Here is a 25,021-nt window from a genome sequence, read left to right on the forward strand (position 1 = left end):
CTTTTTATGGCAACTGTCCCAGTGGAATCCATGGTGGATTCTTGGCACATTGGTCTTCCAGAAGGACTATTGCACAGGCTTCAGGCCTGTATGTGACAAGCAGGAAAGTATTTGGGTGCCCTAAGACTTTCTTGGCTCCATTACTTAGAAGATTGCATTAGCTCCCTATTGAGCAGAGTCGAAGTTAAAATCCTGAACCTGGTATATCAAGCATTTACGGAAAAGGATTCAATTTATTTGAAGGCCAGTTTAAAGTGATAATTTCCTACGAGGCAGTTGTGCTGAAGTGGGTATTTTCCTCATGGCGCCTACTTGTAAGATGGCCTGTTGAGGTAAGATACAAACTAGGAGCTGTGGGTCCTTGTTTATGGAACAAACTGCCAGATGAAATTAGGATAGAGCAAACATTTTGTTTAAAATAAATAAATATATATATTTTTTTTTATTTTTTTTAAATCAAAACCTGGTTCTTCCCCTGACTAAAATCTTTGATGTTCTGATATCTCCTAAGAGATAAATAGGATATTTTTTAGCTAAGATATCTGGCTGATGTACTGTTACGTTTTGTAATGAAATTGTTTTATTTTTCTGAGTGTACTTTATTAGTTTACTTTGTACATTGCCTTGGGTATTTTTTGTAAATCAGGAAAGTAATTTTGAAGCCTTTTACATAAATAAATAGGCAGGCATGTGCAGAGAGGAGTTGAGGTCTAGAAAAAATAAAATAAGCAAGAACGAAGAGCATCTTCAGTCGACGTCTCCTTGACTTCTTTCTTCACTAGTGAAGATCAGGTTCATTTTTTGGGCTCTTTCTCCATCTAGTTCATTCAGTGTTTTGCTAAACTCTTTCCTAGAAACATAGAAGCATGACGGCAGATAAAGGCCAAATGGCCCATCCAGTCTGCCCATCCTCCATAACCACTAACTCTTCCTTTTCCTAAGGGATCCCATGTGCTTTTCCCACTCTTTCTTAAATTCTGACACAGTCCTCATCTCCATGACCTCCACCGGGAGGCCATTCCACACTTTCACCACCCTTTCCGTGAATGAATACTTTCTTAGATCTCTCTTTCACGCTTCTCTCATACTTTCATCTTTTCCTCATCTCTCTTCTGTCTCTTATACTCTTGTTTTTCCCTCAGTTTAAACCAGCAGAAAAGAGAAAATCCTGATTTCTGTGTGTCCCCTGTGCTCTCTCTCTCTCTCTTTCTCCTGTGCTCCCTCTGTCTTTAGGTTCCTGAGCTTGCTTTCTCCTCTGCTCATTGTACTCACAGAGAGATTCTAATCTAAGGGCTAGACTTGCTTCCCTGCGTTAATGTCCAGTAAAGTCTTGTAATTAGTGCTGAACGCTTCAGTTCTTTTAATTACAAGTTGCTGTTAGTATAAACATATTTCACATAGGTGTAGTTTGCCTACTCACTTTAGTGGAGCGACACAAGGGTAAGGAAGTTGGGGGAAAAGGAACCACTTGAGCATTAGCACCCACAACATTTATGGGGGGGCACTGCCACCACGCCCTCCCCCCGTGCCCACTACAAACTATTCCTATGGTATTTTGCCTCATGTGTTGGTCTTACGTTGGCTGCGAATTGTTCAGGTTTAAAGTCTTAGGGGCTGATATTCAAAGGCACGTATCTGGTTGCCAGGTGCTGCTGCTAACCAGATAAATGCCTATGAGAGGGATGTGCGGCACAAACCAGATGGTGCTGTTGAATATGCCCTCTGATCACTTCGGCACTATCTGGACAGTCTCTGGGTGTAACTCAGACTAACCGGATAACAAGCTGGATAACGATAGGACACCAAGGGCCTGATATTCAGACTGCAGTCGGCAGTCAACCCAGATATTCAATGCCGGGCCATTTCTGGTGACCAGCATTGAATATCTGGGTGTTTTTGGCCAGTTTAAATTTAACCGACCAAGCCAGTTGTCACAAAACGCCTAGCCACCCACCTGGGGCTACCCTGCGGCCACTTAGAGGGTCTATCCCCAGCACTATTCAGGTCCACCTCCACCTGGTGCTCGTGCTCTTCACTAGCACCCTCTTCCCACCAACTAGGTCACAACTGCCTCTGGGCGAGTCTCCCGCTCTCAAATTATCCCCAGTGATTTCTAGGTTACTGGAGCCACACTCCCAGTGGTCCCACAGTTCCCAGAAAGCACTCACGCACCCAACACACAAACCACCAGGATTCTTTATCAGTTCAGACAGGCAGTGACAATAAACAATTATTTATTGTCTTTAAAATATATTGAACAATGAACAAAAAAATGTAACAGGTGACTAAATTATGGCTCAATTATAACCAGAGCTTTTTGTGAGGGTTACTTCAATTCTGCCTTGTCATAGATTCTGTGACTGGTTGTAGGGGGCCTGGCTATTGTGGGGTGGGTCCCTCAGTGATCATCCCACCCCTGAAGGGTGGCCTGGCTTTTGAGCACCGGCATCTTTTTCGCTAGAAAAAACACACTGATTATAACACTAACTAAACATTTGTTTACTTCCTAGAAAGTACCTGGGGAGATCAGGACATATAACTGCTCACCGGTTATCAAATATAACAGTTTTACAGGGCTTCAGCAATGAGCTTTCTCTGTTCTCCTGGGGGGGAAAAGCCAATGAAGTCTAAAAAAAAAAAAAAAAAGCTCCTTGGCTAATCAGAGCCCACAATATCAATATTCAGTACTGGCCAGTTAAGTTGAAACCAACCAGATAAGACAGCTATTTTGGCAGCCCAATTTGGCCACCAAACTTAGCCGGTGATGCACTGAATATCGACGGATAGCTGGTTATATCACAAGATATAATCGGCTATCCACTAAGCGTTAACCTGTTATATTCAGTCTGGCAAAGTGTCGTTTAACTGGATAAGAGCCGTTACTGCCCTAGGACATACAAGGTTACCAACCCTCTAAGATATTCTGGTGCCATCCTATGAACCATCTTACAAAGTAAGTGTAAGGAAGCAATAATTAATTGCGACAGCTGGTGGTTATGTAAAACACCAACCAATATGGTTAAAATGAAACTGGTTATTCAGTGCCAGTCCCTGGATATCAGCTGGGATGAATTTCCAGATTTAATGCCAAACCAAAAGTACTAGTTGGTTAGCGACCATTTGAAACCACCAACCAGAGAGCTAATTAGATGAAGTTAGGACAGACTGTTGCCGGCTAGTATTTAAAACTCTTTCATTGGCCAGGAATGATTCGTGGTACTTTGAGGTCTTTTCCTCCATTTTTTTTTGTATTTTTAAATTGTAAGAGAACCCATTAGCATTACACATTACGATCTACAGTTTTTTGTTTAAAGAACTCTGTATTGATCTTGATTTGTGCCTGGGCTAAAACATAGAACTTTCTGCATTTTGGATGTACATGTACACATCTTTTGGATCCAGCCATCCATTTTGTTTAGAAAAGAAAGGAGGACAGTTGCTAGCTGTACGCACTTTGGTTTTCTAACTCATGCTCCTTGTGCTTTCTTTTTTATTTTCCCGGCAGCTCATACAAGCAGGAAAAGGCGAGGCCCTGCGTATCCGAGCCATCCTGCGCTCCCTGGTGCCCATTGATGACCTGGTGGGAGTGATCAGCCTGCCCCTGCAGATTCCTGCCTTTGGAAAGGGTAGGGATCACTCTGTCTGCACTGTGTGGAAGGTCAGGATGTTAAAGGAGCTCGGCCCCTACTTACTAACCAGCAGAACAGTGGCGTTCCCGGAGGGGCTGACACCCGGGGTGGATCGCCGATGCGCCCTGCCCCCCGGGTGCAGCGCAACCCCCACCCCAGCGAAAGAACCCCCGGGTGCACGCCGCTGGGGAGGGGCTGCCGCGTGCCGGTCAGCGTCGTTCGTTCTGCTCCGGAACAGGTTACTTCCTGTTCCGGGGCAGAGGGAGCATGGAAATGAACGACGCTGACTGGCGTGCGGCACCCCCCCAGCAGCATGCACTCGGGGCGGACCGCCCCCACCGCCCCCCCCCCCCTTGGTACGCCACTGCAGCAGAATGACCCAACAAAGGCTGAGGAGGGGGGAAGTTGAACTTCAAGATGAGAGGGATGACAGTGGGATAGATACAAAATGGTTCATATTCAACATAATTAAAAATGGTGAAATCAGACAGGGTCACTGAGGGGAGGGGGCAGGGTGGGCAAACTTTCCCGGGCCCGGCCTCCAAGGGGGCCCGGTGCCAGGGTCTGTCTCTCTCCTGCTCCTGTCAGGACCCAGGTGATTGCATTAACATGATAACTCAGTCCCGGCACATAGGAGCAGGAGAGAGACAGACCCCCCCCCCCCCCCCCCTTGGAGGCCGGGGAGGAGCAGATGCACTGATGCAGGAAGGCAGGGGGCAGTGGTGGCCTGAATGAGCGAGGGATGGCGGTGGCAGCTGCATCCCAAGTGGGAGGGGGGTGGCGGCTGCATCCCGAGTAGGAGAGAGCGGCTGCTGCGGCGGCGGCCCCAGCTCTATCTCTTGGTGGCCCTGAGCACAGAAGTGAAGATGGTTTCTCATCTGATAGTAGGATACAACGTGCTATCAGAAGCTTTTATATAGGAAACCACAGTAAGGCAGCGAGTCATAAGCAAGAAAAAACAGGCAAGAGTTCACACTTTGCACAGGACAAACAAGCAGGCAGAACAACAGCAGAGTAGACAAAATTGGCTGGAGATCTTTTATCGACAGCTCTTCAATATGACGACACGGACCGTGTTTTGGCGACGGGACCTGCATCAGGAGTCAACAACTGTGAATGTCACACAGAAAATACAGGTCTAGAGGCTATGTAGATCTATATCATATATATATATATATATATTGGGCCCCAAATATTTAGCCTGAATATATTTGGGCTGCATATCCAGACAAGGTTAACTACACAAAGTTGTGCAGTTAACTGTAGCCACTCACTGCCAGCTAATTATGGGCCTCACAGTCTTATAAGAAAGTTCTTTGTCACAATCCAAGCATTAAGGCAAATGAAAATTTAGATCAGGGGCTTATCCAGAACTCGGCGGGAGGGGGGTCCAGAGCCCAAGGTGGGGGGGGGCACATTTTAGCCCGCCTCCCCCCGCCGCCGACCCCCCCCCCCCCCTCCACTTTCGACCCCCGCTGCCGCCGCCGCAAGGTACCTTTGCTGGTGGGGGTCCCCAACCCCCATCAGCCTTAGTCTTCTTCAGTGCCGGTCTCCGGTGCGTTCGCTGATCTGTGCTGTGAGTCCTGACATCCTGCACGTTCCTTTAAGTGAAAGGATGTGCTGGACGTCAGGACTCACAGCACAGATCAGTGAACGCGCCGGAAACCGGCGCTGAAGAAGACTAAGGCTGGCGGGGGTTGGGGACCCCCGCCAGCAAAGGTACCTTGCAGCAGCGGCGGGTCGAAAGAGGCGGGGGAGGGTTGGCAGGGTGTGGGGGGTCAAAAGTAGAGGGAGCCAGGACTAAATCTGTGGGGGCCCATGCCTCTGTGGCCCCACCTAGCTACGCCCCTGATTTAGATTGACGTTATATCTAACATACCCTGGCTTACCAATGAAATTCATACTTGTCATTGTGTGAGCGTATCAAATCCATTTGGAGACATGTACCTGAAACAGAAGCTTCCAAGGGGAAACTACTGAGATGACAAGAGGATCAGTGTGAGGTTTCCAGGTGAAGGATTTCAGAGCTTTTGTCTCTTTGCTTGCCTTTGCGTAGATGGTAACACCATTGAGCCAAAGATGTCGGCCAGTTTTGTGCCGGACCACAAGTCTCCGATGGTTCTGTTCCTGGACCGAGTGTATGGAATTGACAACCAAGACTTCCTGCTACAAGTGCTAGAGGTTGGCTTCCTGCCGGATATGAGGGCAGCTGCATCTCTGGACACAGTGAGTGCTTTGGGAGCCTGGGAAACAAGAAGGAATATTGGTGTTATGGATCCAGGTTTGGGGTGAGGAGGGAAATAGGAGCTCTAGGGATTTGGAGGAGAGATGGAAAGAGGTGGGATGGGGAGATTGGAGAGAGGGAAACAGGAGCTAGGGTTATAGGAGTGGAGGAGTGGCCTAGTGGTTAGGGTGGTGGACTCAGGTCCTGGGGAACTGAGTTCGATTCCCACTTCAGGCAAGGGCAGCTCCTTGTGACTCTGGGCAAGTCACCTAACCCTCTATTGCCCCATGTAAGCCTGCCATGAGTGGGAAAGCGCAGGGTACAAATGTAACAAAAATAAAATAGATACTATTGGAGATTCTACATGGAATGTTGCTACTATTGGATTCTACATGGAATGTTGCTATTCCACTAGCAACATTCCATGTAGAAGGCTGCGCAGGCTTCTGTTTCTGTGAGTCTGACGTCCTGCACGTATGTGCAGGACGTCAGACTCACAGAAGCAGAAGCCTGCGCGGCCACATTGGTGATCTGCAAGGGCCGACTTCTACATGGAATGTTGCTAGCAACATTTCATGTAGGAATCTCAAATAGTAGCAACAGTGGAGGAGTGGCCTAGTGGTTAGGGTGGTGGACTTTGGTCCTGGGGAACTGAGGAACTGAGTTCAATTCCCACTTCAGACACAGGCAGCTCCTTGTGACTCTGGGCAAGTCACTTAACCCTCCATTGCCCCAGGTACAAATAAGTACCTGTATATGTATGCCGCATTGAGCCTGCCATGAGTGGGAAAGCGCGGGTACAAATGTAACTAAAAATAAAAACAGGAAGTAAATATGTCGGTGTCATTAACTGAACCTTTTTTTATGTTGTCCTCTCTCTGTCACCTCATCTCTATGTCCTCTCTTCCCATACTTTTTATTTTTTATTCCCCTTCTTCTCTTTTCCATCTCTCTGAATTTTGTTTTCTGTCCTTTTTCCTCTCCCTGCCCCCCCCCCCCCCCCCCGCAGGCTGCCTTTAGCACGACAGAGATGGCACTGGCGTTGAACCGCTATCTCTGCACAGCAGTGCTACCTCTCATCACCAAGTGCGCCCCACTCTTCGCTGGCACCGAACATAGAGCCATCATGATCGACTCCATGCTGCACACCATCTACCGACTCTCTCGCGGGCGCTCCCTTACCAAAGCTCAGCGTGATGTGATCGAGGAATGTCTGATGGCTCTCTGCAGGTACGTGGCTCCAGCTGAAAGAGGCATGAACATGGTATTATCAAGGAATGCCCATTCATGCTGTACAGATACCTCCTGACACACTGGGTGGGGTGGTAGGATATCATCTGATGACACTGTGCTGCAACATGATCCACATTAGAAGGGGCAGTGAGGTGATGTCGTCAAGAAGTGTCTAGTGATGCCGTGCAGCTACTGCACAGGGAAAGGGGTCTCTGATCTTTCTTCTGCACATTGGTTTCTGTAAGTGGGTCTCTCTTTCTCTGCAGGTCTCTTCGCCCCTCTATGCTGCAGCATCTCCTCCGTAGGCTGGTCTTTGATGTACCCATCCTCAATGAGTTTGCCAAGATGCCATTAAAGGTATGTGATGGTAGTTCCTGGAGCCTTTGACCAAAGTAAGGTTTTGGATGGGATATTACTCATCTAGGTCAACCAAAAGAGGTTAATCCTATCTTGGACTTAAACCATCACTTGTATTGATATTTGTTTCCCTGTTTCCTTGGTAGCTGATGTAGAACTCCCAATAGGTTAATTTGCTCTCTCTCTCTCTCTCTTTTCTGTTGCCCTGCAGTTACTGACCAATCACTATGAACGGTGCTGGAAGTATTACTGTCTGCCCACAGGCTGGGCCAACTATGGTGTCACCTCAGAGGAGGAGCTTCACCTGACCCGGAAACTCTTCTGGGGGATCTTTGAATCAGTTGCACACAAAGTAAGAGGACACGATTGAACATAGAACCTTTTGGTATAAGGTGTGGGAGCATCATCCTTTAGCTATCAGCCACTACATTCTTGCAGTATTTCTTTAGAGTATAGAGAAAGTTATAGGGGGGATCAAACAAAGAAACTGAGGAAGGACTGCTGATATTAATGATCAGAGTCCAGATACCATTTTTTAATTTTGTGATACAATATTCATAGAAAGGGGTCAGTTCTTAAAGAGAAGAGCTTGTATGATATTCAAGGGGTAGGTTATATTGTTTAAAAGAATGTTTCCATTACATAGCTTCTATTCCAGAACCTGTGGGGATACTTTTGTCCATTAACCAGCAAGTGGAGATAGAGAACTGAAACCTGAGCTGAGATTTATCTGTCTTGGCATCTAGTCCAGCTCTGCAGTATTTTCTATCTCCAGCAGATGGATGGGCATACTTTTAAGCGTCTGGTTCTGAGTGATTTGTTCCTGGTCCAGTTGGTCATCTGGTCCCCTGTTGAGCTTTGTGGGTGGCTTGAGTCGGCAGAGTCATATCTGGAGGTCTTAAGGTCCCTGTCTCTGGTGCCCTGTGAATTTACTTCTTCTCTCCCTTCACCTCTCCCCTATTTCCTGTGGAGTTCTTGTTTTCCAGCTCAACAACCTTAAAAAAAAAAAAGGAGAAGGGAAATGGGACGATATACCGCCTTTCTGTGTTTTTTGCAACTACATTCAAAGCGGTTTACATAGTATATTCAGGAGAAGGAAAGAGGTTTAGTGGAGAGCGTGGGACAGTCTCAGTCCTGATTCTTTTTCATCTGGGGTAAGACTTGTGGTGACCGTGAGCTTGAGGGGAGAATCCAGCAGTGCTAAGTTCGAGTAAAGTTTGAGTGAGAACCAGTTGGGGGGCTGCAAGTTCTACTTGGTCCAGGGGAGGGTTCCTGACTCACCGCTTGGGACTGCGTTGTGTTGCACATGTGTCAGTTGTGGTGAATGGTGATTCCCACAGAAGCGGTTTTCCCGCTGTGGGACCCACCAGTTGGCGTCGGGATGTTACAGTACGTGCAAGCCGGAAATCCCGCAGGACATGGGAGAAACAGTCAGCGGCAGCATGTCTTCGGATTTGGCACAGCATCCAAATACGCTGGGAACTTGGGGGTCTTCAGCAGGGCTGGTGCACCGTTTGATGCATTAGAGCGCAGGATAGGCGCCTTTCTGTTGGGGCTGACTAGCAGTGAGGAGCAACCTCTGTTTGATCACATGTGGAGTACAGCTGTCATTTTACAAACTCAGGACCCAACAGAGCATTCAGCTGCATTGGGATATATGTTTTCTCCAGAGTTTACATTGCTCTTACACCAAGCCTATTTACTAAAGCAGGGACAGTCAGAGTTGCTGCAAGGTGCTTCAGTTTCTCACCCCGCTAACCCTCCGGCTCCTAAGAGATCTTGTTTAGACCTCCAGGAGTGGGCAGATGAGACGTTCTGCTTCTCCCTCCTTATCTAATGTGACCTCGTTCTATTCAGAGAAGCCATCATTGAAGGAGCCTTTAGAGAAGGGAGATAACCCGAAAGGTCCGAGGTTTATTTATTTTATTTACAGAGACTTGATATGCCGCAAGGGGCCAAAATGACTTCTATGCGGTTTACAATAAAAGCAAATTAACTGCCATGAAAAGAAGATACAGTCAAAGAAATACATACTATTATTGAGTTGAGGATTGTAGGGATTGTTTTGAGCATCCCACAGATTCTGGAGTAGTAGGAAGCTACTTAATGGAAGGAGAAATTAGGTCTTACCTGATAATTTTCTTTCCATTAGTCTTCCCCACTATTCCAGAGACCTGCCGGAGGTTTCTGAGATGTTTAGGTGGTGTGAAGTAATGGACCAAATAATGACAGTCAGCTTGCATGGTGCTTTCTGCATATTTCTTGTTCTCTACCAGTTGTCCAGAGATGAAAGAGGTCCACACTTGTTTGCTCATCTGGTAAGTGTTAGGTTAGTGAGTTGTTTATGGTTGTGGTGTTTATTTCTTTACTGCTTGTTTACATAAATACTGAGGAGCTGGATTGGATGCCAAGAGAGCTATGTCTCAGCTCAGTATTCAGTTCTCTATCTCCACTGCTGGTTGATGGACACAACTATCCCCACAGTTTCTGGAATAGTGGGAAGGACTAATGGAAAGAAAATTATCAGGTAAGACCTAATTTATCCATACTGGTCCAGATGTCCTGAAAGGGGTAAGAGTGTGAAAATGCTTAATGGGGCATTTGCCAAGTTTTAACAAATCAAATTTCCTTTCTGATAAGAAATTCGATGCAGAGCTGTACAAGATTGTGATGCCATGCCTCTGTGCCATTGCTGGGGCCCTCCCGCCAGACTATGTCGATGCCAGCTACTCCTCCAAGACTGAGAAAAAAGCCTCTGTTGATGCTGAGGGCAACTTTGACCCAAAGCCGGTGGAAACTCTGAAGTGAGTAACACCCCCATTCCGTGCTCTCTGCCATCACCACATCGGTCTAGGCTTGGTTTACCAGTCTCTCTTCCTTAAGCATGCCTGGATCTTTCCTGACCCTTTTCAATGCATATGTTCTGAGAAGGGAGATTAAAAAAACAAAGAGGGGCATAATCGAAAGGGGCGCCCAAGTTTTCCTGAGGATGTCCTCGCAGGATCTCCCGGCGAAGGGGCGGGGAAACCCGTATTATCGAAACAAGATGGGTGTCCATCTTTCATTTCGATAATACGGTCGGAGACACCCAAATCGCGAAATTTAGGTCGACCTTAGAGATGGTCGTCCTTAGAGATGGTCGTACCCGATTTTCGGCCATAATGAAAACCGAGGACGCCCATCTCAGAAACGACCAAATCCAAGCCATTTGGTCGTGGGAGGAGCCAGCATTCGTAGTGCACTGGTCCCCCTGACATGCCAAGACACCAACCATACACCCTAGGGGGCACTGCAGTGGACTTCAGAAATTGCTCCCAGGTACATAGCTCCCTTACCTTGTGTGCTGAGCCCCCCAAAACCCACTCCCCACAACTGTAAACCACTACCATAGCCCTTATGGGTGAAGGGGGGCACCTACATGTAGTTACAGTGGGTTTATGGTGGGTTTTGAAGGGCTCACATTTACCACCAGAAATGTAACAGGTAGGGGGGGATGGACCTGGGTCCGCCTGCCTGAAGTGCACTGCACCCACTAAAACTGCTCCAGGGACCTGCATACTGCTGTCATGGAGCTGGGTATGATATTTGAGGCTGTCATAGAGGCTGGAAAAATATTTTTAAACATTTTTTTTGAGGGTGGGAGGGGGTTAGTGCCCACTGGAGGAGTAAGGGGAGGTCATCCCCGATTCCCTCCGATGGTCATCTGGTCATTTAGGGTACATTTTTGTGGTTTGGTCGTAAGAAAAAAAGGACCAAGTAAAGTCATCCAAGTGTTCGTCAGGGACGCCCTTCTTTTTCCATTACCGGTCGAGGATGCCCATGTGTTAGGCATGCCCCAGTCCCGCCTTCGCTACACTTCCAACACACCCCCGTGAACTTTGGTCGTCCCTGCGACGGAAAGCAGTTGGGGACGCCCAAAATCGGCTTTCGATTATGCTGATTTGGGCGACCCTATGAGAAGAACACCCATCTTGCGATTTGTGTCAAAAGATGGGCGCCCTTCTCTTTCGAAAATAAGCTTGAAAATGGCTTAATCTAATAGACAGACACTAACAGGGACTTAAAAAGAAGAGCAACAAGAAAATATACATAAAAGATCAAAAACATGGTAAAACAGTAGAGTAATTTGTGTAGCATATGTAAATAATTTATTCCATAACTATATATAAATCTTTGAATGATCCAAAATACTTTGTAATTTAAACAGGCATTTATACCCTTCTTCTTCTTTGCTTATTGGGGTTTAAGGATATTTACATATTAGATTGAACAATATGCATAAACCCCAAATCCTATAAATAGTTTAGTTTAATAAAATTTGATATACCGCCAGGTCTTAATGGCAATTTAATTGAATAACGAGCCAATTAGTGCCAATAATTGGATGCTAATAATTAACACTAATTGGCACCAATTTGAATTTACGTGTGCGTCTGTTAGGCGGTATTATATAAAGATGTTCAAGTAAATGTTTTAGCCCGCAACTAAAAAGTGTCTATGGCCATGGGAGGGACACAGGCATGTCAGGGGCATTCACTAAAACTGCATGCAGCATTACAGACTCCGGGAGATCTGCGCCTAATTTTGACACAAGGATTTATACCAGGTTTCAGTTGGCGTAAATCCTTGCGCCCAAAATTTGGGTGCAGATCCCGGCACTAAGCTCTATTCTGTAAACAGCGCCCAACTCAGAGCACTATTTTTAGAATAGCGATCAGAGCTTATTTTATTCGGCACCCAAATTTGGGCACCATTTACTGAATTTGGTCCAAAATCACTTAGAATTCCCATTCTGAATAACTAACTAATGATAAATTAGTTGTCGATGACAAAGTGCAGTTTTGCTCGTCACTGCCGTCCCGTGTAGCAGCTACGAGCAAAACTACACGACAGCTTACTTTATATTGAGGTTTATGCAGAGCTGCTATTATTACGTTGGACTAGAATAGCACCAGCCTATTTATGACATATCAGGCAAACCCCTGAGGCAGGCGATTATGCCGAAACATGGTCCCATGTCGGGTCCTAGCTGTTTGGTCTTAGCTGTTGCTTCAATAAACATTTGGACAAACTTTCTTGTGTGACCATCTTGTATTGGAAAGTCTTCTACAACCCTACTCCTTCCTTTCCTGCTGTGGCATCATAGTGGCTTGTTTGTTCCTCTGCCTTGGTGGTCTGTTCCTCAAAGTAAAAAGGGACCAGTGTTCCAAAGAAGCTGCACTCTTGAATTTATGCTTCTATATTTGTGCCCTATTTTCAGCTAGTTTAGGATTCTAAGGGGCCCTTTTACTAAAGTTTAGTATACACTAACGGAATTAGCATGCGCTAAATGCTAAGAAGTCCATAGGTATAAAATGGAGTTCTTAGTATTTAGTGTGCTCTAATTCCATTAGCACGTGCTAATTCCGTTAGCATGCGCTAAGCTTTAGTAAAAGGGCTTCTAAGTTTTTAGATAAAAATTTATCTTAATTTATAAACTTAAAAGATATGCCTATAAATGTTGGCCTGCCATTTGCATAGAACAGCCCAATTTATGAGTCTAGTTCTGAAAATCAGTGCTAAACTCTTAAATCTAATTCCCCATCCTAAATCCACACCTGTTGCCACCCACTTTTTATGCTCTTAAAATTTAAGAGTTTAGTGAAATTTTGACTATAAAGTTATGCACTCGGTCCTAGTAAATTTTCGAAGAGGCTAGCTTGTGAGCATAACTCTCGTTAGGAGCATAAGACTTTTGAATATCAGGCCCCAAATGTTTTTTCTTGTCTCTGATGCAGTGATATATGAAACTGTTTATGTCCACAACACAGCGACTATTTTGCAAAACAATAGTGCTGTGTTTGGCATGCATTTTATATGGCTTTTCATTTCTATTACTTTTTTTTTTCATTTTAAATTGCACAGATCATTTAGACTAGAGTTTGTTTGCTTTGATTTTCACTTGGATTATTTTGTGGGGAAGTGCCTGCCTGTTCCCACTCTCATCCAGTGGCGTAGCTATGGGGGCCTGGGCCCCCCCCCCAAATTGGCTCTGGAGTCCATGGTTTGGCTGGCGGGGGTCCCCAACCCATGCCAGCTGAAGCGTTGGTCTGTCCCATGCTGTTTTGTTTTGCCTCTCCTGTTTTCAGTGGCGCCATGCATGCTCTCGTTTCAATGAAACTGAGCATGCTCGCACATGCTCAGTTTCATTAAAACAAGAGTGCAGAGCGCGTTGAAAACAGGAGAGACAATACGAGACCAGTGGTCGGAAGCAGCGGCGAAGGGGAGGCAGAAGCGGGGGACGTGGGCTAAAATGTGCCCCACACCCTGGGCTGTGGCCTCTCCCGTCAAAGTCTGGCTATGCCCCTGCTCTCATCTTCTGTAGGTAGGAAGCTCACTAAAAGGTTCTTTTTCATTCTTACAGTGTAATCATCCCAGAGAAGCTGGATGGTTTTATTAACAAGTATGCAGAATACACTCATGACAAATGGGCATTCGATAAGGTAGGAAGGCCAGCTAAAGCTCCTCACTGCTGTGCTACATCACCTCTGTTATTCCGGTACTGAAACAGTGGCGTTCCTAGGGCGGCTGACACCCGGGGTGGATCGCCGATGCGCCCCCCCCACCAAGGTGAAACGACACCTCCCCCCTGCGAAACATCACCCCCCCCCCCCCCCCCGGTTGCTTTTTTACCTGCTGAAGGGGTGCCGCGCGCCTGTCGGCTGCGCTCGTTCCATGCTCCCTCTGCCCCGGAACAGGAAGTAACCTGTTCCGGGGCAGAGGGAGCACGGAACGAGCGCAGCCGACAGGCGCGTGGCACCCCCCCAGCGGCATGCACCCGGGGCGGACCGTACCCACCGCCCCCCCTTAGGAATGCCACTGTACTGAAACCTTCAAATGCACATCAATCCCAATGTACGACAACCCCTTCTCTCTCTCAGTTCCTTCCCATGCCACTGCTTTGTTAATGTATCTCACTCCTGGCCTGCATCACCCTCTCTCCTCTTCCAATACTGAGACCCTCACCTACAGCTCTGCCAGTTCACCATACTCCTGCTCTGTAGTGCTCCTTGTACTTTCAATACTGGGACTTTCCCACAGAGATTATTAAGATGAAAACCTTAAAGTGCTACAATATAAAACAGGATGCACTAACTTTGAATCAGTTTGACAACCATGAGAAGCTGGGTTTAATTTGATAACCACAGTGTTTAGAGACTGCCTGCCTTTGAAAATTTGCAGGGGGTGGAACAGCAGGGCTCAGCCAGCAGACAGCAGCTAAACAATGAGGAACAGACTTCCTGTTAGGGAGGGGCGAGAATGCAACAGTCCTTCAGCGAGTGCATGTACTAAGGCCTTCAGCTTCCTTATTGTTTAGCTACCAGTCTGCTGGCTGAACTTCACTGTCCTCCTGTCATGGCACGGACCCAGTGGCAAGGGACAAGAGAAGAAGAAAGGGGAGCTGCTGGACCACCAGGTTGGGGGGGGGGGGGGGCACAGGGTATGTAAGACTATGGGAAAGATGCTGGACTGCTGGGGAAGGGAAAGGAGATTTCTAGTCCATGGTGGTGGTAGTGGTGTAGGGGGGCAGACAGGAAGACACTGGACTACGCAGGGCGAGGGATGCTGCAGTATAGGGGGAAGTGAGGGAGTGCAGAGGGAGAGGTAATGAGGTGCAAGATTTAAGATTTGCTAGGTACTTAGTATTCTTACACAAGCCCAGATTTTAGCTGGCCAAGTTTTGGTGAAGCCTAGTGTGGGGATAAGTCAGAGGAGAGAAGGTTAGGGAGCTGGCGCTGATCTTCAGCACTAGCCTTCCAATTTGGCGCTGCCAAATTAAGGAGCTGTAATTGCAGGTCTGGATGGCTAGCAACCAGCAACCCGCTCTGTTCCCCACAGTCCCCCTTCCTATTTGCTTCAGTAGCCACCCGCCTTCCTAAACAGCAAATTTAGTCAGGCCAACAGCTGTTCTGGGAAAAAACATTCCCCTCCCACCCCCCACCCCCATCTTTTCACCAGAAGCTCCTTGGAAACCTTCCTCAATAAAGCCAGAGGACACAGACCTAACTCCTGTTGACTTGGGGCCTCCAGCATTGCTCAGACTGAGTGGGGAGGGGGGAATGGTTGGGGTTCTTTCTGCTCTGTTATGTTTTCCATTCAGGAGAGCAGGTGAGAGAAGGGATGACTGGGGCAATTAGCCCCACTATATTTTGGGTTTGGGAAGGTTAATGGATGATAAGGTGAAGGGTCTGTTAGCCTACACTACTCTTGTATTAGGCAGGTGGGGGAAAACTTAACCACGGTCTTGGGGCTGGCCTGGGATCCTGCTTTATAAAGGCACATAGACACTTTTTTGGACTCATGTAGGTGCCCTATTGTAAAATCAGACTCAATAGGGCAAAGAGAGCCATGGTGTGATGCTCACGCTGAGATCTCCAGCAATGCTAGAGCAGGAGTGTCTTGGTTCTGGATGGAGTCTCTCCCAGTTTCCATAAGGGCATTCCATAGTACCATCTCCGACTCTGATTCTGTGTGCCCTACAGAAGTTCATTTCTTGGGATCGTGTCTGTATATGTAGTTCATCTGAGCTGACTTTGTACACTTTACTCCTTGCCAGATCCAGAATAACTGGACATACGGAGAAGCCATCGACGAGGACGCAAAGACCCATCCAATGTTGCGGCCATACAAGACTTTCTCAGAAAAGGTATCTATGTCCACCTCTTGGCTCTTTCAGTAGGCAGCAGCTTCACTACAGGTACCCTGATACGGTCTTTCTATGGGAGCACTCTGGGTCTGGCACAGGGTAATGTGGTATTCAGGTGGGAATGCTCTAGCTGAGAAAATATTCAGGGTCTTCTGTTACCTGTTGGCCTGTAGAGAACAATCTTGGGTATTGGTGGTCAAGCCATGCCCTGCCTCTGTCCTGCTGTTTTCATCATACTCCTTTCCCTGTATCTCCTGCCCTTTCTATTCTTTCCTTATCTCAGGACAAGGAGATTTACCGCTGGCCCATCAAGGAGTCGCTCAAGGCCATGATTGCTTGGGAATGGATGATTGAAAAAGCAAGGGAAGGGGATGAAGAGAAGGTCGAGAAGAAGATCAAGACACGCAAGATATCACAGACAGCGCAGGTGAGAAGCGGAAACAGGCAAAGGCAAAAGTCTACAAGGGTGCAACAATGTGAGCTTGTAACCCGCCTAGAGTCTTAATGTAGAATATAAATGTTTAAACATAAAATAAAGAAATAGGAGCACAAGGGTGCAAAACAGAGGTCAGAAATGTAGTAGTGGCAACCATAGGAAGCTTTATTGGAGCAAATCACCAAAAGAAACCTGACACAACCATGTTTTGGCAAACCCCTGATGCAGGCAATTTGCCAAAATGTGACCACGTCAGATTTCCTTTGATAATTTGCTCCAGTAAAATTTTCTGTGGCTACCAATACTGCTTTTCTGTTCATTGTTGTGCACTTTGGCATTCCTGTTACAATGCAGATGAGAATCCATACCCTTCCCCTGTTAGATCCCCTGGGGATAGCACCCCAGCCTCTGGTCATGCATGCAGCTTCATGTTTCACAGCTGGGATTCCACATAACCCAAGAATTCCATCAGCATCCCTAAATGGTTTCATATAATGTTATGTGGAGGGGCATAATCAAATGGGGCGCCCATGTTTTCCTGGAGCCGTCCTCGCAGGACGGCCCCATGAAGGGGTGGGGAAACCCGTATTATCGAAACAAGATGGGCGTCCGTCTTTCATTTCGATAATACGGTCGGGGACGCCCAAATCTCAACATTTAGGTCGACCTTAGAGATGATCGTCCTTAGGTCGTCCTTAAAGATGGTTGTCCCTGGTTTTCAGCGATAATGGAAACCGAGGACACCCATCTCAGAAATGACTAAACGCAAGCCCTTTGGTCGTGGGAGGAGCCAGCATTCATAGTGCACTGGTTCCCATGACATGCCAAGTCACCAACCGGGCACCTTAGGGGGCACTGCAGTGAACTTCATAAATTGTTCCCAGGTGCATAGCTCCCTTACCTTGGGTGCTGAGCCCTCCACCCCCCCCCCCCCCCAAAAAAAAAACCCCCCCACAACTACCATAGCCCTAAGGGGTGAATGGGGGCACCTACATGTGGGTACAGTGGGTTTCTGGTGGGTTTTGAAGGGCTCACATTTACCACCACAAGTGTAACAGGCAGTGGCGTAGCCAGACTGCCAATTTTGGGTGGGCCTGAACCCAAAGTGGGTGGGCACAAAATTTTCTCTCTACCCCCCTCCCCCAGCAAAGTTTAGTCACGCTAATCAGATGCATTTGTCACACAGGGTAAAGTGCTGCTTTTCAGTGCATCAGATTTCAGACAATTTATTTAATAGCCTAACACCCTTTTCAGTGAGCTTTCAGAGGCCAAAACCTCCTGCCTCAGGTCAGTATAATGCTGTTACGGTATCCTCTCCTGACCTAAGGAAGGAAGTATTGGTCTCTGAAACTTTATTAACACCATATTACTTTATCCTAAATTAAAAATAAAATTATTTTCTTTACCTTTGTTGTATGGCCATTTACTTTTTCTCATTGTGTTGCTCCCAGTCTCTAGATTCTGCTTTCCTTCGTTTTCGCTTGACTCTTCTGCCAGGGTTTCCTGGCCATTTGTCATTTTTCTCTCCTTTTTCTTTGCTTTCTTCAATATTTTTCTGCCTCTCTCTGTGTCCAGATTTAATTCATTCTTCCTTAGCGTCCCTCCGGACCGGACCAGGATTGGACTGATGGGTTGTGCTCGCCTACCAGCAGGTGGAGACTGAGAAAAAACTCTGACTCTAGAGAGCCAATAGGAGCCCTGGCCATGTGACCTTAGCCTCAGTATTTTCTCAGTCTCCCAGCAGGTAGGAAGTGAGCCCATTAGTCTCTCTCCTTTTCTCTTTAGATATGACAGATATTTGTGATAATTCTTCTGTGCCTGGAATCTTATTTAGAGGCTTGACAGGGTTTCCTTTCTCTTCTTTCTTTGACAGCCTCGGGGGTGTTAAACTCGGGTGTCTCGAGTCCACCCCCCTTCCTCCCCATCTCCCTGGCTTAGCAGGGAAGGGCCGTCCCTTTCTCTGGAAAGGTGTACCGTCTTTGGGAGAGGCAGCCACTTTTAACAGGTAGCTGCTTTAAAAGAATTAAATCAAATAAAAGGAAATTCAAAGAAGCAGCCTTTCTTTCCCCAGACTTCTAACGAGCAGGCAGCTCCAGTGTTTTATTATGATTGAGGGGTTATTAAAAAAAAAAAAAAAAAAAAACAAACAGAAGAAAATAATTCAGTATCTGTGACTTTAAACAGCGATTTTTCTCGTCAGATTTAATTTCCTCCATTTTCTTGCGTTTTGGCGGCGGCAGTTTAAACAAATTAAAAAAAAAAAAAAAAGAAGAAAGGTGCGAACCGCGTAAGCGCGGCCACCTGTTTTTTCCGATATGGCTTAAAAGTTCAAACAGCTGCTGTCGGTCAGCGTCGTGCAGTTCACGCAGCCGGAACGTGTAAATTTTGCTCTCCCTTCAAGGTTTCTTCGGGTCCGGTGCTGCCTCCAGTTTTTTCGGGGCCTTTTTCGCCGGCTGTTGTTTCTTCGCCGTTCCTCTGGGCTCCGCTTGTTCGGAGGTGTCGGGCGTGCTGTCGACGATCGCCACAGGGCCAGTGGAGCGAACGGCGGCCATTTTGTTTCTCCCTCCATCTTATCAGTCGGGGATCTCTCTGCTGAAGGTAAGGCTGCAGTTCATAGAGCAGTTCGGCTCCAAGATGTGTACACTTTTGTATGTGCTGAACGGCGTATTCTAAAATGCTCTTCACATCAGCAGGCAATATTTGGTTGAAAGGGGGCTCCTTTCATATATGGATATATAACAAGCTTTTCTTCTTTTAAATTTCTATGTATCACGGGGCTGTTAACACTAGTTTTTTCTGGTGCTCAGTCATTTTTCATTGCCTGGTGGAAAATCTACATCTTATCATAATATCATAATTCATTTCAAGCATTTTCCTCAATAGCTGTAGTATTATACAGTGTTTTAAGAACTTTAGAAACTTTCTCTATAGGCATAGAGTAAATTTCTGTCTTTCTCATTCCCTGGTGAATAGGACTACATTGTCTAACAGTCAATTGATTGGTACTTTGCAATTCTGACCATAATATCTTAGTTCCTTTCAAGCATTTTACTCCATGCCTATGATGTTATATAGTGTTTTAAGAACTTAACAGACACTCTCAATGGCTGTAGTGTTATACAGTGTTTTCTTTTTCCGACTTTAAGAAGCCTTCTCTAGAGGCATACAGTATATTGTTCAGATGCCATGGGGATATATCAGCTCTTTCATATTCTCTGAGGGACAGTCCTGTCTACCAAGCTCCCAGTCACTCAGCTGCCTTAGCAGGCATGCTTTATTCATGTCTTCCCTTCTTTTCCAACTGCCTTGAAGCCTCTCATATTTCATTTTAGCTTTCTTCTGGTTTTTACAGGACATATGGTCACTTAGAGAATAAAGTCATCCTTTCACTTAAAGATAGTGGACGGTCCTCAAACCATCTACTCGTGTTTGTCTCTACTCTATCAGTTCAGCATTGGCAGATTATAAACATCCTGGTTTGGTCCAGTATGCCTATACATACCATCTGCTATCTCTTCCTCTTCCTTAGAGACCTGATGTTATATCAAGCTTTCTTGAATTCAGATACAGTCTTGTCTACACTGCCTTCACCAAGTGGCTGTGGCACAACTTCACTTTTTTCGTTACAGGTAATTTCCAAGTTTGTCCTTTTTCATTTTCATTCTATGCGCCTTCACTCCAGAGTGTTCTTTCAATTGGAAGGGGATTCACTCACTTCCTGTGTATTTTTACCATAGGTACATAAGTATGGTTATGCTGGGTAAGGCCTAAAGTCCATCAAGTCCAGCATTCATATCTAATGGGCATAGGTACATAAGTTTTGCCATTCTGGGGAAGCTCAAATGTCCACCTTTCTACAGCCAGAACAGCATTAAAGAAAAAAACCTCTCACGAGAGTATCGAACAGAAATCTCTGCTCCAAAAGCAAGGCTTTGCAGTAATTCTGCAAACTAACGCATACAATATTTGCCATGGCTGTTCACCACTAGGAACACCGGGGACCCTGGGCCTAGGTTCGGTGTTTTAACCTGAAACAAGCTCAACATTCATATCTATTGGGTGTAAGTGTCTGGTACTACTACTACTACTTAACATTTCTAGAGCGCTACTAGGGTTACGCAGCGCTGTACAAATTAACAAAGAAGGACGTTCCCTGCTCAAAGGAGCTTACAATCTACATCTCAGTGAGGGAGGACGCATGACCGTGGTACGTGGATTAGTGGTATGTGGATTAGGGAGATCCAAGAAATTACAGGCCGGTGAATCAGACGTTCATACTGGGACAATTTTTTTCTGTCCGGAGCGTACTACCATAGCTGGTGGACTCCTATATTCAGAACTTTCTATATTCAGAACTTACCCAACTATGGAACGCCATAGAGATAGGGTTGGAGTTTGTAGCCCTATTTAACTGGTGTCCTTGGTCACCCTTCCTCTTCTCCTCAGGATCCAGAGAATGGCTAGTTTTTTGCTTATGCATTAACCGGTCATTTTCAGCAGTACTCTCTCTTCCGTTCTTTTATAGATCTAAGAGGATGTTCATTGCGCTCTTAGGGTCATTTCATTCTTACCTAGATGACTGCCTAATTGGAGAAAGTCTTATCAGCAGAGTTCTCAGGTCACGCACCGGGTGTTGCATTTCTTACAGTCTGTAGGTTGGGTGGTGATTGTAGCCAGGCCTTTCATTTGATCTCTCATCAGATATCTCTGATTTTCTCTTTGTTTAGTCAGGTTGGCGCACAGTCTTTTGTCTCCTCTGCAATCATCCCAGTTTATATTTTTCTTGGTGACCTTGGGCCTTCGGCCATTTCCTCGCTCTATTCTGCAGAATGCAATTTTACTTTCTAATGCCCAAGAAGGAATTTTCCTTCATCCTATTGCGAATCTCAGGGTCATCAATCGCGCTAGTTAAGTGTCATCTAGTTATCTCAAGAACCTTAGTTCTGTCATTGGGATGCTTCGTGCAGTACACTTTTTGGCAGAAGCTTTTTTGTATATATTTTTTTTCTGGGGGACCTCAGCAATTCGTTTTACCTTCGGGTGAATTTTGTTTTCCCTACTGACAAACAAGGCGGAGAGAGCTATGTTGGTCCTTGCCATGGCAATGGGTTATGTCATCCGCCAAGGAGGAATTAAGAGTATACTCTTGAGTTTGTACTCATTTTTTCTTAGTTGTGTCACCCTGCATTTAGGTGAATGGACTCTCATTTTTTCAGCCTTCTTTATGCGTTTCTTCCATCATCTCACTAGGTGTTTACGCAGAACCAAGGCACCCTTCTACATCCGGACCCCCAGTCACTCAAAATTATGGCGTGGTTACTGGGTCTGCAACATCTTTGATATTTTCGCAGGAAGTACTTCAAGTTTTAATTGCTTCCAGACAGAAATCTACATTAAAGTCCTATGAATCAAAGTGGCGACGGTTCACTCTGTGGTACTCCTCTCGCCACTTCATTCCACAAACAGTATCCATTTTGCATGTTTTGGAATATCTTCTGCATCTTGCGAAATCTTGTCTGTCTTACTCATCCATTAGAGTTCATTTGGCAGCTCTATCAGTGATGCATGATACTGTTGACAACCGCACGCTTATGCAGCATCCACTGTCAAAGCGGGTTCTTAAAGGAGTCCTGCACCTGTACCTCCCGCTTCGTCCACCAGCTAGGTGAACTAGGTGAACAGACTCTTAAAGTTCTGTTTTCTAGTAGCCATAACTTTTTCTATAAAGTTTTCCTCTTCAAGCAGTGTTTCCCAGTAGCCATTGCAGCAAGTAGATCTATGTGTGGAATACTTCTACGGTTGGTAACTTCTTTTCGGTCTGCTGTAGTTTAAAGTTTTCACCTTTCCCAATCGGTTTTTTCTTATTGGTTTTGTCCTTCTAGCCAGTAGGCGTAAAAGTTTTTCATTGTTTCTAACCCGCTATATCGCGAAGGATCAAGGAAATGAGAATGTCTATTTCTCTTCTCGCTGAGAGGGCAGTTCCACAGCGTATTACAACATATTCCACAACTTCAGAAGCGGGCTCTATTCTTACTACGGCGATTTTTGGTGCTCTTGGTGCACATTGGTAAGTTGGCAACTTAGTCCTAGTTTCATTTTATTTTGCTCATTGGGACACACTACATGTTAGTTGTCGCCAGGTGGCCTATGCAGCATGAACATTTCTCTGCAGTTTTCATAGGGTCCCTCCCTTCAGATTACTGCTTTGGTACTTCCCATCAGTCCAATCCTGGTCCGGTCCGGAGGGACGCTAAGGAAGGAGAAATTAGATCTTACCTGCTAATTTGCTTTCCTTTAGTCCCTCCGGACCGGACCAGGCCCCTCCCATGTTCTCTCTACTCTTTAGCTTCTTTTATTAAGTAGGAAGTGTATTCAGTAGGAAGTGTATTCATTCCTTTACGATTCGTGGAACAATACTATATATATACAGAACTTTACGTGGTCTATACCACTTCTCTGGTGGTTGCTGGTGAGCTCAATTGCTGGAATCTATCTATAAAACCTTAAATACGCCATACCACTTCTCTGGTGAGAGTTGTGGCTGAGCTCAGTTGCTGGAATATCTATAAAACCTTAAATATGATTTACCACTTTTCTGGTGAGAGTTGCTGGTAAGCTCAGTTGATGGAATATATATAAAATCTTAAGTGGGCCATACCACTTCTCTGGTGAGAGTTGCTGGTGAGCTATAAGACAAGTGAGCCATACCACTTCTCTGGTGAGAGTTGCGGGTGAGCTATATTATATGTGAGCCATACCACTTCTCTGGGGAGAGTTGCTGGTGAGCTATAAGACAAGTGAGCCATACCACTTCTCTGGTGAGAGTTGCGGGTGAGCTATATTATATGTGAGCCATACCACTTCTCTGGGGAGAGTTGCTGGTGAGCTATATTACATGTGAGCCATATCGCTTCTCTGGTGAGAGTTGCTGGTGAGCTATAGTACAAGTGAGCCACACCACTTCTCTAGTGAGAGTTGCTGGTGAGCTGTAATACATATCGGGCCATACCACTTCTCTGGTGAGAGTTGCTGGTGAGCTCTGATACTTGGCATTGCCGAGTGCTTTGTGGCTGCTAGGATTCCATACGGCACAGAAGGTCTTTCTTTCTTTCCTGCTTTGTTATTCAAATACTGAGGCTAAGGTCACATGGCCAGGGCTCCTATTGGCTCTCTAGAGTCAGAGTTTTTTCTCAGTCTCCACCTGCTGGTAGGCGAGCACAACCCATCAGTCCAATCCTGGTCCGGTCCGGAGGGACTAAAGGAAAGCAAATTAGCAGGTAAGATCTAATTTCTCCTTACTATCCATTCTTTAATTTCCTTCATCTACTTATGGCTTTTCATCTTTTTCTCACCCTTGTTCTCCCCATGCCCCTTCCTCTTATTCTCCAATCTTTCACTACTCCCCCTTTCCATGCAGCAGCTCTCCTCTTTCTCTCCCCATCCTTCCAGTGTCTCCCCTCTCTCTCCCCATCCTTCCAATAGTCTCCCCTCTTTCTTTCTGCATCCTTCCATCCAGTGTCACCTCTTTCTCCCTACCCTTCCATCCAGCGTCTTCCCTCTTTCTCTCCCCATCCTTCCACCCATCTACCCTCTCTCCTGATCCTTCCATCTAATGTCTCTCTCCCTCCTTCTAACCAGTGTCTATCTCTCTACCCTTTTCTGTTCAGTGTCCCTTCACATCCTTCCACTCTCCCCTTTTTCTCTGCATCCTTTCATCCATCTCCCCTCTTTCTCTGCCATCCTCCCATCTATTTTCCCTCTTTCTCTCCCCATCCTTCCGTTTTCCCTCTTTCTTTGCCATCTGTTTTCCCTCTTTCTCTCCCCATCCTTCCATTTTCCCTCTTTCTCTGCCATCCTCCCATCTGTTTTCCCTCTTTCTCTCCCCATCCTCCGTTTTCCCTCTTTCTCTGCCATCCTCCCATCTGTTTCCCTCTTTCTCTGCCATCCTCCCATCTGTTTTCCCTCTTTCTCTCCCCATCCTTCCATTTTCCCTCTCTCTCCCCATCCTTCCATTTTCCCTCTTTCTCCCCATCCTGCCATCTGTTTTCCCTCTTTCTCTCCCCATCCTTCCATTTTCCCTCTTTCTCTGCCATCCTCCCATCTGTTTTCCCTCTTTCTCTCCCCATCCTTCCATTTTTCCTCTTTCTCCCCATCCTGCCATCCATTTTCCCTCTCCAATTCAGGCCCACCAGCCCCAGCTCCCATTGCCGGCCACTGCTGCTTTTCCTGATGAGCAGCAGGGCCGGCGCTACAAAAAGAAGAAGCGCTCAGCTGACTGAGCTGAGCACCAACGCGTCGCTAACCCGACGAGAAAAAATGTTTTAAAAAAAACGCGGCACTGCAGGCAGCCTCGAAGCATTGGCTGCTGGCTCTGCAGGCTCCTTCCATCTCTTACGTCACTGCCCCTGCTTCGCTACAGGGGCAGTGATGTAAGAGACGGGAGGAGCCTGCACAGA

At 46.3% G+C, this 25,021-nt stretch overlaps 1 protein-coding gene across 7 annotated transcripts in view; it reads left to right on the top strand.

The window, feature by feature from the left end:
* The window catches only part of RYR1 (ryanodine receptor 1), a 246,068-nt gene that overhangs the window by 122,443 nt on the left and 98,604 nt on the right, over positions 1 to 25,021 (top strand). For all 7 annotated transcript variants that reach the window (XM_030218373.1, XM_030218376.1, XM_030218375.1 and 4 more), the window contains exons 46-54: positions 3,506 to 3,626; positions 5,686 to 5,855; positions 6,863 to 7,083; positions 7,353 to 7,443; positions 7,655 to 7,795; positions 10,084 to 10,247; positions 13,847 to 13,925; positions 16,040 to 16,129; positions 16,413 to 16,556. In XM_030218373.1, coding sequence (XP_030074233.1) covers positions 3,506 to 3,626; positions 5,686 to 5,855; positions 6,863 to 7,083; positions 7,353 to 7,443; positions 7,655 to 7,795; positions 10,084 to 10,247; positions 13,847 to 13,925; positions 16,040 to 16,129; positions 16,413 to 16,556 — 1,221 coding nt within the window. The remainder of the gene's footprint in view (positions 1 to 3,505; positions 3,627 to 5,685; positions 5,856 to 6,862; positions 7,084 to 7,352; positions 7,444 to 7,654; positions 7,796 to 10,083; positions 10,248 to 13,846; positions 13,926 to 16,039; positions 16,130 to 16,412; positions 16,557 to 25,021) is intronic.

This window comes from Microcaecilia unicolor, chromosome 11 (assembly GCF_901765095.1).
Source record: "Microcaecilia unicolor chromosome 11, aMicUni1.1, whole genome shotgun sequence".
Taxonomy (NCBI): domain Eukaryota; kingdom Metazoa; phylum Chordata; class Amphibia; order Gymnophiona; family Siphonopidae; genus Microcaecilia; species Microcaecilia unicolor.